The sequence below is a fragment of the Macaca nemestrina genome, chromosome 11 (genome assembly GCF_043159975.1).
Source record: "Macaca nemestrina isolate mMacNem1 chromosome 11, mMacNem.hap1, whole genome shotgun sequence".
NCBI lineage: Eukaryota > Metazoa > Chordata > Mammalia > Primates > Cercopithecidae > Macaca > Macaca nemestrina.
In genome coordinates this window covers 135,438,255-135,455,514 of record NC_092135.1, presented here as the reverse complement: position 1 = coordinate 135,455,514, position 17,260 = coordinate 135,438,255, and the positions used below count along the sequence as shown (strand labels likewise).

Genomic DNA, 17,260 nt, shown 5'->3' with positions numbered 1-17,260 from the left:
CATATGTATATTATCTCTAATGGTACAAAGGTATAAGAAGTCTTCTAGACATCTAAACATTAGTTTTATCTGCAAAGATATTTTAAGGCAAAATCAAAGGGGTAGCCCAGAGAGACAGCATATTCTAAATTAAATGAAGGAAGGAAAGCCCAGAATCAATGTTCATAGCAATGACCATGAAATATCGAGGAAAGGTTCAATGATATTCTGCACACATTGTTAACACCAGTAGGCAACTGAGTTATGGTATTAAGGACGTTGGTGCATAACATGTTACCCTTCTCTTAGAACATATACCTTGTCTTGGTGCTGCAGGTGAGCACCCAGATGAGGCACTGTTGTCCTAAAACGATTTCTTGAGGCATGTATCAGCGATTCTCACCCCAGGTATCATGCTCCCAGCCTCTGGTCCAAACAACTAGAAATGAACTGTATTTCAAAAATGTGTTCTAGGCTTGATGTGGTGGCTCACGCTTGTAATCCCAGCACTTTGGGAGGCCCAGGCGGGTGGATCACTCAAGGTCAGGAGTTTGAGACCAGCCTGACCAGCATGGTGAAAGTCCATTTCTACCAAACCAAACCAAACCAAACCAAACCAAACCAAACCAAACAAAAATTAGCCGGGCATGGTGGTGCGTGCCTGTGATCCCAGCTACTCAGGAGGCTGAGATGGGAGAATCGCTTGATACCCAGGAAGCGGAGGTTGCAGTGAGCTGAGATCGTGCCACTGCACTCCAGCCTGGGTGACAGAGTGAGACTCTGTCCTAAAATAAAAATAAAAATAAAAATAAAAATAAAAATAAGTTCTAGAAGGTAGCTCTGATTCTTAGAAAGTTCTTCCTTACCTTCATCCCAAACTTTGTTTCCTTTGTCTGCTTTTACAAAATCAATTTGCCATGCAATCTATCTGATGGTATATAGTAACGGAGGACTCTTTTGCAAACAATCTATCTCAGGTTTAATCATTTATGTTCCTCTACTTCTTGGAAGCTCTGTCAGGTTTCTGGGTTAGGTGTTGTGGTCTAATAGAGTTCATGGTTCTTGCAATATGGGTGGGGTGCCTACACGTGGATACGGCAGTTCACAGTCACTGTCAGACAGTGTCTTATTGAGATGTTTTTGTTTTATGGTTTGCCTTTAAGTTGTCACTGTCATAATGTATTACTTAGGACCTTTAAAAACAGGTCTTTTTTTTTTTTTTTTTTGAGACAAAGTCTCGCTCTGTCACCCAGGCTGGAGTGTAGTGGTGCAATCCCGGTTTACTGGAACCTCCTTCTCCCAGGTTCAGGCGATTCTCGTGCCTCATCTTCCCAAGTAGCTGGGATTACAGGTGTCCACCCACACGCTCAGCTCATTTTTGTATTTTTAGTAGAGATGGGGTTTCCCCTTGTTGGCCAGGCTGGTCTTGAACCCCTGAACTCAGGTGATCCACCTGCCTCGGCCTCCCAAAGTGCTGGGATTACAGGCGTGAGCCACTGTGCCTGCTCAAAGCACAGATTTCTTAAGTGAAAAATGTTTGCAGCACTTGCTGACTTTGATGCTAATTTCCTTTTTATAAGTTTTATGTTAAGTAATTCTTTTACCTGTCAAATGAAGACATGGAATGTAGAACTGAGAAGAACAGGGATGTGCTCTTTCAGCTTGTGCACTTGACAATGAGCATTTTGAAATCAAGACTGTGAGGCAAAGGGTTCTCTGAGCAGACATCAGTGGTTTCTTTAATTATTCAAGCAATGGCTTCACTCTGGCCAAGTTGTGTATTTGTGGCAGAAAAGAACTTACTGCATTTTCAGTGACAGCCTACAAAACAGGTGGCTACTAAAACTAAATTTGTTTTGTGCAACTATTTTGTAAAAAGTACTGACTGGGCAGGGTGGAAGGGGAGCCAGCAGGTGGGGAGGCAACTGTAACTTATGTGTTCGTTAGGACAAATTCCCTTTGGGACGGCCCTGTGGTCACACTGGCCACAGTAAATGGGGGTATCCTTTAAATGGAGTTAGCTTTGTAGAAAGTCATTGTTGATTGTGCTTGGTAAGGCCATTCTAATTGCCTTATAATGTTGCCACCTACAGTCATTGAAGTCAACAAGAGAGACATAGTCTTCCTGGTGGATGGCACATCTGCACTGGGACTGGCCAACTTCAATGCCATCCGAGACTTCGTTGCTAAAGTCATCCAGAGGCTGGAAATCGGACAGGATCTTATCCAGGTGGCAGTGGCCCAGTACGCAGACACTGTGAGGCCCGAATTTTATTTCAATACCCATCCCACAAAAAGGGAAGTCATAACCGCTGTGCGGAAAATGAAGCCCCTGGACGGCTCGGCCCTGTACACGGGCTCCGCTCTAGACTTTGTTCGGAACAACCTGTTCACAAGTTCAGCCGGCTACCGGGCTGCCGAGGGGATTCCTAAGCTTTTGGTGCTGATCACAGGTGGTAAGTCCCTAGATGAAATCAGCCAGCCCGCCCAGGAGCTGAAGAGAAGCAGCATAATGGCCTTTGCCATCGGGAACAAGGGCGCCGATCAGGCTGAGCTGGAAGAGATTGCTTTCGACTCCTCCCTGGTGTTCATCCCAGCTGAGTTCCGTGCCGCCCCATTGCAAGGCATGCTGCCTGGCTTGCTGGCACCTCTCAGGACCCTCACTGGAACCCCTGAAGGTATGGTGGGGATGGCTTCAGACACACAATGGGGTGGTCTCCAGGCAGGACTTTTGAGAACAAAACGAAATGAAGTGTGTTTGTGTTTAGCTAAGAGACCACAAGTGACGAAAACAGCAGCAACAAACACAATTTATTTCAGGTTCCCTTTTGCACTGGATTGAGGATTGTATGGTTTGAAACGTCATACAATAAAATTTCACTTGATAAGAACCATGTGATTTAAACCGTAGGACCATGGGGCCACCTGTCTTTGAAGCTGCTGGCCGAGGAGGTCACATCTCAGTTCTTACTGCTTGTCAGATCCCTGTGTTCTTCTGTTTCTACTGGTGATTTCTGTCCAGTCTCCTCCCCACCACCAGGATGTAGCTTTCCTTTCCTGAGTTGACCATCTACTTCTAAACAGCCTCAGTCTGAGCTGTTTAGGGCACAGTGTCCTCAGTTTTTAATCCCTCTCTTCTCTCTCATTAAGGGATTACCCTCAATGGGAAACATATTGAATGGATAAGTGTGGAGTTCAAACCTAGTGGTTCTTCAAATCCCTCATTTAATATGATTGTCAGTGGAGAGTTATTTTTAAAGATATTATACAGATATATGAGCTAATGAGTTGAAGAAATACAATTCACCATCCTTAATGAAGAGAAGATGAGTATCACAGAATGACGCTTTCCCTCCTTGCAGACTCGATGACTAGAGGATTGGCTGATGCATGACCCATGCTGCCTGGATACATGCTTTCTCTTCACATTCCCTGGTCTTCTAAATCCATCTCTTTCTCTCTCTCTTCCAAAAATTTTCTTAAAACTTTTAATCAACACTTTCATAGCCAAAGTTCAACTTAACCTAGGATACAATTAGTTGTGAGGTCTAAATTACAGTAGGGCATCAGGGAAGAAATAAAAAAATAAAATTTTAAAGGCACATGCTAAATGTGTTGGGTCAAATACGCTATTTTGAGAATTATACTTTTTATTCTTGATGTGTATAACTTTGGCCAAGCCTAGCAAATTGTCTCTTTCTATTTTACTGTGTATTTATGGTCCCATCATCTCACTTTGGGGGAATTCCCTTGTTGGATGATTACCTAGCAAGGCTGTGACTTCCTAATAGAAGAGTCCCAGTAGAGAATGACAAACAGGAAAGTCTGAAGAAGACTTCAATATGAGACCAGACTACTTTTGTTTCTTTTTTTTTAGCCTTAAGGAACTCATGTTCCCAGGGCTAACTGCTTCTGAGCTATGGATGGAAGACCCTCTGTTAGTGGATAGAGGTGAGCCCCAGAGGACCTAGCCAGGCACACTTAAACCTGTCTGGGATGAGTGATGTGGAATGATGCAGCACCTTCATAGAATTCATTTTTAGGGAAGGAGTGTTTTGTTTCAAGGATTCTGATCATTTTTGTTGTTTGTAAACATTCTAACTTTGATGTTGCAGCTCTCTTTGAGCCAATTTGGTTTTGTAAACTCGGCTACCAATATGTCTCACAAACACCAGCCACCACCAGAGGAAAATATGCAGCCATCTGCCATATTTTATAAGACGGGCATGCTTTGCCACACTGACTCTCTCTGTGTTCTAAATGTTGGCATGTGTGCACGTGTTGTAGGCACACATGATAAAACTCTCCGTGGTTGTCTATGTCTCACTTTGTTTTCTGTGCTTCACTGCAGTTCACGCAAACAAAAGGGATATCATCTTCCTTTTGGATGGATCAGCCAACGTTGGAAAAACCAATTTCCCTTATGTGCGCGACTTTGTAATGAACCTAGTTAACAGCCTTGATGTTGGAAATGACAATATTCGTGTTGGTTTAGTGCAATTTAGTGACACTCCTGTAACGGAGTTCTCTTTAAACACATACCAGACCAAGTCAGATATCCTTGGTCACCTGAGGCAGCTGCAGCTCCAGGGAGGTTCTGGTCTGAACACAGGCTCAGCCCTAAGCTATGTCCATGCCAACCACTTCACGGAAGCTGGCGGCAGCAGGATCCGTGAACACGTGCCGCAGCTCCTGCTTCTGCTCACAGCCGGGCAGTCTGAGGACTCCTATTTGCAAGCTGCCAACGCCTTGACACGCGCGGGCATCCTGACCTTTTGTGTGGGAGCTAGCCAGGCGAATAAGGCAGAGCTTGAGCAGATTGCTTTTAACCCAAGCCTGGTGTATCTCATGGATGATTTCAGCTCCCTGCCAGCTTTGCCTCAGCAGCTGATTCAGCCCCTAACCACATATGTTAGTGGAGGTGTGGAGGAAGTACCACTCGCCCAGCCAGGTAAACCTCCCCTGTTGCCGGGAACTCCCTCTTCTTCCTCAGGCACTACCCTGGCTGGTAGTTGGCCAGTCTGAACTCAAGAGCATTGTGGACTGTAGAAAGACAATTGTCTCCCTTCCATTGAAATAGTTTGAATGGGGACTTGAGACACTGTACCAGCAAGGTTGGACTCTATCTAAAGGGTATTCACGAAGGAAAGTCTAGAACATCCAGCTTACGTTCTGTCCATTTTGCCTTACCCTTTATTCAGAAGGATTTTTTTCCTCTAATGACTATGAGGATTCTAGAGTTCGAATCCAGAGTTGGGGGCCATGGGGTAGAGAGAGACAGAGAGGGACATTTTTCTTACATGAGTATGCCTTGGGATTATTTAAACATTGAAATTGTTATTTTTACATGATTTTTAAATGTTCAACATCTGCTGTATCTAGAAAATTATTTGTTATAAAACAAACAAAGGGTGCGTCTTCATGCAATGGTAAAATGGTTTCTAGGGGAAGCCTAACTTACTATTATTATTGCAAATTATTATGGTGGTAAGATATGGTTGTATTAGATCTACCAGTCTGCTAACATCACACAAACGAGTGGCAAGACTGAACCCATTGAAACCTAATCAAAACAGTTCTAAGAGTTGTTTGAACTGAGAATGATATTTACATTACACGTTGTGGCACCATAGGGCCTGTCATCTGTGTTTCCTATTGTCTTATTACAACAGATTGGGAAGCACTGACAAAGAGCCTGACCCACACAGCAATAATGGGCACTATTGTGGGTCTTGGCTCGTAACCTCAAATTTAATGATCTGATCATTCAATTACAGCAGATTCATGGCAACCCAGTTATCTTAGAGTGGTTGACTCATATCAACCCCCCCTTTTTTTTCCCTAGAGATTGAGATCAATTTTTTAAGCAAAAGTATATTAAGTGCCATGTTTTCAATACTTTTATTTGTAACAGTTTGAAAATGCTATCTGTTTTCCTGGAGTGATTGCCACCTGATGTAAGAACAGAACCCGGTGGAGCTTTTCCCTGGCTTGGTTTCTTGAAGAAGCACGATGCTAGATGGGATAGGCTGATCTAGTCACTAGTTTTGTAAATATGCACTGCTTTGAAATAGGACACTTTCAAGACAAGTGGTATGAATTTGGGTTTTCTCTTCTCTTGCTGGCACAGTGGTCATCAGATGAGTTATGCTAACTCCCATTGTCAAATGGTGCTGGGCTGAAGTCACTTTGGTGCCTGTTGTGCTCTTGTCCCTCATTGTATCCTAACCTACCTTCATTGCAGAGAGCAAGCGAGACATTCTGTTCCTCTTTGACGGCTCAGCTAATCTTGTGGGCCAGTTCCCTCTTGTCCGTGACTTTCTCTACAAGATTATCGATGAGCTCGATGTGAAGCCAGAAGGGACCCGAATTGCGGTGGCTCAGTACAGCGATGATGTCAAGGTGGAGTCCCGTTTTGATGAGCACCAGAGTAAGCCTGAGATCCTGAATCTCGTGAAGAGAATGAAGATCAAGACGGGCAAAGCCCTCAACCTGGGCTACGCCCTGGACTACGCACAGAGGTACATTTTTGTGAAGTCTGCTGGCAGCCGGATTGAGGATGGAGTACTTCAGTTCCTGGTGCTGCTGGTCGCGGGAAGGTCATCTGACCGTGTGGACGGGCCAGCAAGTAACCTGAAGCAGAGTGGGGTCGTGCCTTTCATCTTCCAAGCCAAGAATGCGGACCCTGCTGAGTTAGAGCAGATCGTGCTGTCTCCAGCGTTTATCCTGGCTGCGGAGTCGCTTCCCAAGATTGGAGATCTTCAACCACAGATCGTGAATCTCTTAAAATCAGTGCACAATGGAGCGCCAGCACCAGGTACGGTAGAGAAATGCTAGTTGCTTCTGCCACTCGGTTCTCTAATGCATGAGTTGAGGGTAGGCTGCTGGCCACTGGTCCTCAGATAGAAGCCCTCCTTGAGTTTACAGGAAAGGTGGAAAATTAATCGCCTGCTGGTTTCAGCAGGAACAATAGAATATGAGATTTCTTTCCTTTGATTCTCTAGCTGCTCTCGCAGGAGAATCAGGGTGAGTATTTTTAAGGGCATTAGATTATTTCATAGTAAGACATGTTACAAAGATTTAGATATCAGTGGTTAAAATCCTTTTTAAAAAAGTTTTTACTGTACGCATAATAAAAGCCATATCATATGGTTATATTGTTATCAGTCCTTCATTACATTCATTAAAAATTAAAGGATTAGAAGAGGCAGATAAATTTCCATCATAAACTCTGCATTAAAACCCCCCAACTGCTAATTCACACGGCCATGACTTTTCATTTAACCACTTTCATTCGGTGATAAAAATGCAGTGAAGAGACTAACTTCCCCTATACGCCTTTTGATGAAAAGCGGAGACTCCAGAGCCTCTCCTTCGACTACTGGGCCCATTGGCCATTGGCTTGGGATGGTAACTCTGACATCTGGGTTCCATTTCCTCCCATTAACCCACTTGTGACTTAGAGCAACTCACTTGAAACCTCCCATCAATAAAATGCTAGTGGCTGTGCAGGTGCTGCCATCCCATATCTCTCCTCCCATCCCAAGTTTTTTCTTGAATACACCTTTGAAAGCTAACAATACTCTTCAAGCACTGAAAAGTTCAAAAATAAAAGGGGTCCCTATATTGGTGTATTAGTTTTCCATTGCTGTTATAACAAAGTAACACAAATTTAGTGGCTAAAAACAAAACAGGCTGGGCGCGGTGGCTCACACCTGTAATCCCAGCACTCTGGGAGGCTGAGGAGGGCCCTTACCTGAGGTCAGGGGTTGGAGACCAGCCTGATCAACATGGTGAAACCCCATCTCTACCAAAAATACAAAAATTAGCTGGGTGTGGTGGCGGATGCCTATAATCCCAGCTACTCTGGAGGCTGAGGCAGGAGAATCACTTGAACCCAGAAGGCAGAGGTTGCAGTGAGCTGAGATTGCACCACTGCACTCCAGCCTTGGTGACAAGAGCAGAACTCTGTTCACACGCGCCCCCAATACCCCCCCAAAAAACTTATTATCTGACAGTTTTGAAGGTTGGAAATTGGAAACCAGTGTTGCTAAGCTAAAAACAAGGTGTCAACAGGCTGTATTCTTTCTACAGGTTCTAAGGGATTCTCCATCTGCTCACCTTTTCCAGCCTCCAGGGGCCGCCTGCATTCCTTGCCTCCTGGCCCCATCCTCTATCCTCAGTGCCAGCAGTTTGGCAACTTCTCTCCTCTCTGACCTCTGTTTCCATCCTTACATCTTCTCTCTGACTCTGAGCCTCTTACCCCGTCTTATAAGGACACTTGTGATTGATTCCATTGGGCCCACCTGGCTAATTCCAGGGTCATTCCCCCATCCCCAAATCCTTAACTGAAGCACATCTGCAAAGTCCTTTTTTCAAGTTCAGAGATTTAGACTTGGACATCCTTGGGGTGCTGTTGTACAGCCCACCTCGCTGATATGAAGTTGTTACCACCTCGCTGATATGAAGCCTGTGTGAGTTACCAGGCTGTCCTCCTCCCAGTTTCAGGCGAAAAGGATGTGGTGTTTCTGCTTGACGGCTCTGAGGGCGTCAGGAGCGGCTTCCCTCTGTTGAAAGAGTTCGTCCAGAGAGTGGTGGAGAGCCTGGACGTGGGCCAGGACCGGGTCCGCGTGGCCGTGGTGCAGTACAGCGACCGGACCAGGCCCGAGTTCTACCTGAATTCATACATGAACCAGCAGGACGTCGTCAACGCCGTCCGCCAGCTGACCCTGCTGGGAGGGCCGATCCCCAACACCGGGGCTGCCCTGGAGTTTGTCCTGAGGAACATCCTGGTCAGCTCTGCGGGAAGCAGGATAACAGAAGGCGTGCCCCAGCTGCTGATCGTCCTCACGGCCGAAAGGTCTGGGGATGATGTGCGGAACCCCTCCGTGGTCCTGAAGAGGGGCGGGGCTGTGCCCATCGGCATTGGCATCGGGAACGCTGACATCACAGAGATGCAGACCATCTCCTTCATCCCGGACTTTGCCGTGGCCATTCCCACCTTTCGCCAGCTGGGTACCGTCCAACAGGTCATCTCCGACAGGGTGACGCAGCTCACCCGCGAGGAGCTGAGCAGGCTGCAGCCGGTGTTGCAGCCTCTGCCGCGCCCAGGTATGCAGGGAATTCTTTGCGTCCTCACTCTGTGTCACTGTCTGGGGCTACTTGTCTGGACTGTGGGCCACAAGGTGTTTTCAGTTTTGCTTTTCCTGCCGTATGAAGTGAAAACTAAAATTACAGGAAAATTTAGGAACCCGCATGCCCTTTTTGGCCTCGATGGGCAGAAATGGCAGAGGTTCAAGGTGGGAGATGCTAAGATTCATGTTTTAGGGCAAATTAAATTCTCCAAAAGGGACATATATGCAGCTTGGAGTTCAGACTCCCTAACTTTGCATGAAGGCTTCTGTCTGGATATCCGAAGGGAGGGGCCGTCTAACTGATAATGCCTGTTCCATATCAGTCCTGAGTTCCCCTGGTAGGTTTGGCAGCAGCCTTCTGTGAGGCAGGAGGGAGTCTGACTAGAGACACTCTGCAAGCTGGGACATAGACTCTGAAATATTGGTATCTCCGGAGCTAAGGTGTGAAGACGATTTTGACTTTGCTTGGTGCTGAGAAGTAAGTGTCTTAACTGGCAGGAAGACCACCCGGCTCTTATGACCATAGTTCTATTTCCTTCTTCCTGTTCCCTCTTTGTAGGCCTGGTACAATAAACTAAAAAATGGTGGGAGCCCTGGTGCTGAGAAGGAAGGAGGGAAGATATATCCACCTCTCGATGAATGCCCTCCAAGGGCCACTCTCCCAGGATACTCAGGTGGGGGGGGCTCACAGTGGCGAAGGAGGCAGATGCGGCCTTGCTCCCTTGTACCCACTCACTCGCCTGCCCTTCCAAGAGGAGAGAAAAGAAGGAAAGGTGGGAGGAGCGGAGGAAGGAGTAAAAGCAAGTGAAAGGAAATCACCGCAGGATACAGTGGGTGATGAGGGTGGTGAGGAGGACTATTTGGTGCAACTGAGAGGGACTTGGTTTCTCCTCGCTGGTGTCCGGGGCAGAGAGCAGTGTGGCCCACCAGGTTTCTGTGGGATGTTCCTAAGCATTTGTGATAGGATAAATTTGGGCAACAGGGGGATAAACAAAGTGAAACAGATGTTCTTTCTCCCTAATTAACGTGCTTTGTGTGTCTCCAACACAAGACAGGAAATGCAACATTTCCAAAACGTATCTGCCTGCAGGAGGCCTCTGTTATGCTGTGTCTTGGCCCCAGGTTGCCGAGAATGGACTTTGGGAATATTGTCACAGTGCGGGTGCAGCTTCTGTCGTCAGGAACGTACATTTCCACAACCCTGTGGCTCTTCGCCCACTCACTCTCCTGCGCTCCAGAACGGCCTCCCTCTTTCCCTCTTCTCCCATTTGGAGGCTTTTCTCACACCTCTCCTGACCCAGCTGACTCTCAGCTGGTAATCTTGAGCCCCATTTCTCCAAGAAAATGCAAGTAAACCTGAAGAGAGCTGTCCCCGGCCACGTCGTCCCACGGTTCCGTGGGTGGCCTGTCTCCGCTTCCTCTGCTCCCTTTCCTCTCACCTGCTCAGTGGCACCATCTGCAGTTCCCTTTCTTGCTCTTGTGCCACCCTTTCTCCACGGTACTGGATGGTTCCATCCATGATAAAATGCATTGCTTCTTTTCTCATAAACACCCTCTCTGATGCTCTACTTCCCCTGTCAGCAGCACCTGTCTCTTTCTAAAGACTTATCTATACTCTAAAGTTCCTTTCCTTTCAGCCTCTCTGAGCCCACCCTCCTTTGTCATTCATCCTTGCTCCTCCCCCAAGTGCTCCAGTTGAGGTCACTCCATCTGATAAGGCCTCTGCCTCCAGTGAAGCCCAGTGGCCGACCCTCAGGTCCCCGAGCAGCACCTGCTGCAGTGCAGGTCCCCTCCTTCCAAAGCACCATCCTCACTAGTCCTGAGGCAGCTCTTCCGGTTTCTGCCTCCCTCGGGTTTTTCATCCTTTGCTCCCCTTCTCTCTGACATGGAAACACTGAAACACTCAGGACTCCCACTTCTTGGACTTTTAACAGTGGTGATTGGTGTTCGGATGCCCTGCCTGTGACTCCATGACAAACTGGGCAGTGGTTCATGAACGCTAAGAATTTGGTGACGATGAAGGTGAAGCCATGCTCACATTTGTTTCGCAGGTGTTGGCGGCAAGAGGGACGTGGTCTTTCTCATCGATGGTTCCCAAAGTGCCGGGCCTGAGTTCCAGCACATCCGCACCCTCATAGAGAGGCTGGTTGACTACCTGGATGTGGGCTTTGACACCACCCGGGTGGCCGTCATCCAGTTCAGTGATGACCCCAAGGTGGAGTTCCTGCTGAACGCCCATTCCAGCAAGGACGAAGTGCAGAACGCGGTGCAGCGGTTGAGGCCCAAGGGAGGGCGGCAGATCAACGTGGGCAGTGCCCTGGAGTATGTGTCCAGGAACATTTTCAAGAGGCCCCTGGGGAGCCGCATCGAAGAGGGCGTCCCACAGTTCCTGGTCCTCATCTCGTCCGGAAAGTCCGACGATGAGGTGGATGACCCGGCGGTGGAACTCAAGCAGTTTGGCGTGGCCCCTTTGACGATCGCCAGAAACGCAGACCAGGAGGAGCTGGTGAAGATCTCACTGAGCCCCGAATATGTGTTCTCGGTGAACACCTTCAGGGAGCTGCCCAGCTTGGAGCAGAAACTGCTGACGCCCATCACGACCCTGACCTCAGAGCAGATCCAGCAGCTCCTAGCCAGCACTCGCTATCCGCCTCCAGGTGAGATGCGGGTGTCGGAAGTTCTCCTTGGAGTATTTTCCATATGAAAAATAACAGGCTCAGAGGCCATGGTACTCAGAATAAATTAAATTAAAATAAAGGTTGTGTGCCCTTACCTTTATGGTTTTTTACTTTGTGACAGGGTCTGGCTCTGTTGCCCAGGCTGGAGTGCAGTGGCATGATCATAACTCATTGCAACCTCTGCCTTCTGGGCTCAAGTCAACCTCCCACTTCAGCCTCCTGAGTAGCTAGGACTACAGGTGCATACCACCACGCCCAGCTAAGTTTTGTATTTTTTGTAGAGATGGGGTTTTGCCATGTTGGCCAGTCTGGTCTCAAGTCTCTGAGCTCAAGTGATCCACCTGCTGTGGCCTCCCAAAGTGTTGGGATTACAGGCGTGAGCCACTGTGCCCAGCACCGTTATGTTCTTCATGCCCACCAGCCAGCCCCCACCAGGACACACCTGTGATTGAGCAGGTCGGGTCTATTGCTCACAGAATCCAGGGAGAATGCATACTGTGGTGAAGCATGGGACATCTCCATAGGAGGGTGGCGGGAAGGACTGGGGGGACTTGAGCTGGTGGCAGGTCATTTTGTGGAAGGCTTAAAGAAATGGAACTTTGGCCTGGATTGGATGTTGTCAAGATGCGGAGGTGATTATGTAGCTGTATCTTAAGTCTTATCTAGAAGCAGGATGGCCCTGGTATAGACTGAGAAGAGCAGTCACTCTTATTAACCAGGATAGGGGGTGTTTTTGTCCTTTTTGTGGTTTGCACCATGTTTTTCTTTTTGTCTGTGTTCAGATAGGGTTACAATGTGTTCTCATTTTCATCTTGCCCTGTCATGATCACACAGTGGACTTGTCTGTTGTGGGGGTTCTGTGAGATCATGTGTGCTCTACAGAAGAACCCCAAGGCCGTGTGTGCTGGACCAGCTCCCCAATGCGGGGCTGATTCTCTCTTTCTTAGAATAAACAGCTCCATCACAGGAGCTGCTCAGCTTCCACTGTGCTGCATTTATACTGTAAATAGACCAATTGTGTATGAGGCAAAGGGCAGGTTGGAATGTGTGGAGTGGCAACATACAAGTTTAATAAAATGGCATCTGAGGAGTACCTAAAATTCTGACTAACAGGAAAATGTGGCTCATCTTTCTCAGGATCTTTTGATTAATTTTATTGTTGAAAAGGCACTAGGCTGGGTGTGGTGGCTCATGCCTGTAATCCCAGCACTTTGGGAGGCTGAGGCAGGCTGTTCACGAGGCCAGGAGTTCGAGACCAGCCTGGCCAGTATGGTGAAACCCCATCTCGACGCGAAATACAAAAATTAGCTGGGCATGGTGGCACACACCTCTAGTCCCAGCTACTTGGGAGGCTGAGGCAGAAGAATCCCTTGAACTTGGGAGGTGGAGGTTGCAGTGAGCCGAGATCACACCACTGTACTCCAGCCTGGGCGACAGAGTGAGACTCTGTCTCAAAAAAATAATATTAAAAAAATGCACTAATGTAAAGAAAATTAGGGTGGGTGGGGGAAGCTGGGCACTGTGGCTCATGCCTATAATTCCAGCACTTTGGGAGGCTGAGGCAGGAGGATCACTTGGGTCCAGGAGTTCAAGACCAGCCTGGGAAACATAGTGAGACCCCCATCTCAAAAAATAACAAAAAAATTTTTTTTTTTTTTTTTTTTTTTTTTTTTTTGAGACGGAGTCTTGCTCTGTAGCCCAGGCTGGAGTGCAGTGGCCGGATCTCAGCTCACTGCAAGCTCCGCCTCCCGGGTTCACGCCATTCTCCGGCCTCAGCCTCCCGAGTAGCTGGGACTACAGGCGCCCGCCACCTCGCCCGGCTATTTTTTTGTATTTCTTAGTAGAGACGGGTTTTCACCGTGTTAGCCAGGATGGTCTCGATCTCCTGACCTCGTGATCCGCCCATCTCGGCCCCCCAAAGTGCTGGGATTACAGGCTTGAGCCACCGCGCCCGGCCACAAAAAAAATTTTTTAAATGAAATTTTAAAAATAAAGGCATGGGCATGATGGTGCATGTCTGTAGTTCCAGCTACTTGGAGGATAAGGAGGGAGGGTCACCTGAGTCTGGGAGGTCAAGGCTGCAGTGAGCTGTGATTGTGTAACTGCACTCCAGCCTGGGAGATAGAAAGAGGCCTTGTCTCAGGAAAAAAAAAAAAAAAAAAAAAAAAAGGAAAGAAAAGGAAATAGAAGGAATAATAGCGAAAAATAAAAACTTTGTATAAATGCTAAAGATGTGTGAGCAAAAAGGAAATACGAGGACGCAAATGCCTGGGGAGCATAAATGTGACCCCTTGGATATGGCACTGTGTTATATGTGCCCTGCTCCCATGGGCTGAGCCTGGGCAGCACGCTGGGCTGGTGTTGGGCTCCTCAGGGATCTCGCTTGCTAAGTGATAGCTTTGGACAAGGCAAGGACCTATGGCTTCAGCTGTTTCTCTTCTTGTGCCACAAAGATGTAGACCCCAGTGTCCTTGGTCTCTTCTGGTAGCAACAGTTCATGATTCTGTAGATTATGGTAGCCCAGGATTGATTTCTAAAAGCTGCTTACATTTTAGAAATCAGTAGTAACCCAGACCACAATGCCAAAATTTAAATAGAGTAAATTCAGAAAGACACATTTTGGATAACTTCAAATATTTCAAGAAGCAGAAATTGCTTTGGTGTAAAAGGTCCAATTTTTAACAGCTAATTTCGAAAAGCCCAAGATACAAACAATACATGCATCTTGGGATATAATTTTAAGGTTGATTAAGATTATGGTGCAAGGTGCACACCAAACACAGGCGAGGGTTACTTACACACTGAACGTTTCCCTTTTTCTTCTTTGATCTGTAGCAGTTGAGAGTGATGCTGCAGACATCGTCTTTCTGATCGACAGCTCTGAGGGCGTTAGGCCAGATGGCTTTGCACATATTCGAGACTTTGTTAGCAGGATTGTTCGAAGACTCAACATTGGCCCCAGTAAAGTGAGAGTTGGGGTTGTGCAGTTCAGCAATGATGTCTTCCCAGAATTCTACCTGAAGACCTACAGATCCCAGGCCCCGGTGCTGGACGCCATACGGCGCCTGAGGCTCAGAGGGGGGTCCCCACTGAACACTGGCAGGGCTCTCGAATTTGTGGCAAGAAACCTCTTTGTTAAGTCTGCGGGGAGTCGCATAGAAGACGGGGTGCCCCAACACCTGGTCCTGGTCCTGGGTGGAAAATCCCAGGATGACGTGTCCAGGTTTGCCCAGGTGATCCGTTCCTCGGGGATTGTGAGTTTAGGAGTAGGAGACCGGAACATCGACAGAGCAGAGCTGCAGACCATCACCAATGACCCCAGACTGGTCTTCACAGTGCGAGAGTTCAGAGAGCTTCCCAACATAGAAGAAAGAATCATGACCTCATTTGGAACCTCTGCGGCCACTCCTGCACCTCCCGGGGTTGCCACCCCTTCTCCTTCGCGGCCAGGTACATGCTGTGTGACCCATGACTGCAGAATGTGACATCAACATTTTTTTTAAATTAAAAAATTTCAGTAGTCATTTTTAAATAATTTTCTTCTCTCTGGGTTGTTTCTGCAGATAATATTAGAAATTAAATACTGGAAAAGTAGTTCCATTGAAATTGCAGAAGGAGGCATATTATTGATCTTCCATCACTCCTGAGACTAATCATAGCCCCATTGAAAGGTTCTGTAGTGTTGCACTGAGTTAATTATAAACTCATTGGGTCTCAGCATAGGATGGCATCTTTGAAATCAGCCAGTCCATGCCCCACTGAACATGACTTTGAAGTTGGCCCATGCCCAGTGGCCAGATGCCCACCATAGTCTGGGTTCCCTCATTCCTTGTCCTGGTGGGACCATCAGGGAGTACCTCCCTGGAAGACTTGCAGCCGTCCACCTCAGCTTCTACCCTGTGCTCCTGGTTCTCACCTTTGGGGCTGCAAGAGCAAAGTGGATCTCTCCACCAGCCCATATTTTTCTTTGCCCCTCCTCCAGGCAATTGCCGTGTAGACATCTGAAGCAAACCATTAGGGTTGGTTCTTCAAGGGGGAGCCATATGCCTGTTTCCCTAGCTCACTGCTCCCCATCAGACTGCCCATGGCACATCTCACATCCCTCATACTGTCTCTCATACTTCCTCCTCTCTACTCCAGTCTTAATTGCTTGATTATAATGAAGAGATTACCCTCGACATCACTGATATTCAGCCAGCTCCCAAAAAACTCTTAGACCATCCTCCAAGGTTTAATGGGATCTCTTCCTATTTTCCAATCTATTTCTCCTGGTCCTTCCTTGCCTTGCCCCTAATACACCTCTCTTCACTTCCAGGCACCGTTTAAAATTCTTGACCACAAAGGAAGCTTCTAGTGGCATTTCCTAAAACACCTGAGATCACAGATGTCAAAGCCAGGTCCCTATTGAATTCTTGTCACAATGACATTTTGTACGGGATAACTGAAGTTCTCTGTCACTGAGTTTTCACAGAGTGTGACATCAAATAATTTTCCTCCTTTCCTTTTTAAGAGGATTTATCACTCATCTTCTTATATTTAGCATGTTTGGGAGCTGCAAATTCAGGAACTACAGACTAGAGAGGCATGGATTTGAGTTAAGGTTTCACTGTGAATAAATTATTAGGAATGTTTTATTTCAGTTATTTAATTTTACCTTTGGATCTGGAGACCCAATCTCTTCTTATTTTCACTTTAATCACTTCTAGAGAAGAAGAAAGCAGACATTGTGTTCCTGTTGGATGGTTCCATCAACTTCAGAAGGGACAGTTTCCAGGAAGTGCTTCGTTTTGTGTCTGAAATCGTGGACACAGTTTATGAAGATGGTGACTCCATCCAAGTGGGGCTGGTCCAGTACAACTCTGACCCCACTGACGAATTCTTCCTGAAGGACTTCTCCACCAAGAGGCAGATTATCGACGCCATCAACAAAGTGGTCTACAAAGGGGGAAGACATGCCAACACCAAGGTGGGCCTTGAGCACCTGCGGGTGAACCACTTCGTGCCTGAGGCAGGCAGCCGCCTGGACCAGCGGGTCCCTCAGATTGCCTTTGTGATCACGGGAGGAAAGTCGGCGGAAGATGCACAGGACGTGAGCCTGGCCCTCACCCAGAGGGGGGTCAAAGTATTTGCAGTTGGAGTGAGGAATATCGACTCGGAGGAGGTTGGAAAGATAGCATCCAACAGCGCCACGGCATTCCGTGTGGGCAACGTCCAGGAGCTGTCCGAACTGAGCGAGCAAGTTTTAGAAACTTTGCATGATGCGATGCACGAAACCCTGTGCCCTGGTGTGACTGACGTTGCCAAAGGTAACTCCCATTATATGCATATTTTCTATCCTTTCCTATTGATGTTTGTGCCTCTTTAGCTGTCTGCTCCCTGGCGCTGACTTCTGGAGTCCTTAGTCATTTGTTTGCCTCATACATTTACTTATACCTAATGGGACTGGTCCTGACACCCACCTCACCACTA

General features: G+C 47.4%; 1 protein-coding gene across 12 annotated transcripts in view; it reads left to right on the top strand.

The window, feature by feature from the left end:
- LOC105473841 (collagen type VI alpha 3 chain) overlaps positions 1 to 17,260 on the top strand; it is a 151,243-nt gene that overhangs the window by 91,159 nt on the left and 42,824 nt on the right. For 8 of the 12 annotated variants that reach the window (XM_071073645.1, XM_071073642.1, XM_071073648.1 and 5 more), the window contains 7 exons: positions 2,073 to 2,657; positions 4,331 to 4,930; positions 6,224 to 6,796; positions 8,482 to 9,090; positions 11,165 to 11,770; positions 14,627 to 15,241; positions 16,498 to 17,097. In XM_071073645.1, coding sequence (XP_070929746.1) covers positions 2,073 to 2,657; positions 4,331 to 4,930; positions 6,224 to 6,796; positions 8,482 to 9,090; positions 11,165 to 11,770; positions 14,627 to 15,241; positions 16,498 to 17,097 — 4,188 coding nt within the window. The remainder of the gene's footprint in view (positions 1 to 2,072; positions 2,658 to 4,330; positions 4,931 to 6,223; positions 6,797 to 8,481; positions 9,091 to 11,164; positions 11,771 to 14,626; positions 15,242 to 16,497; positions 17,098 to 17,260) is intronic. The other 4 variants (XM_071073647.1, XM_071073652.1, XM_071073653.1 and 1 more) reach the window with 2 other exon arrangements.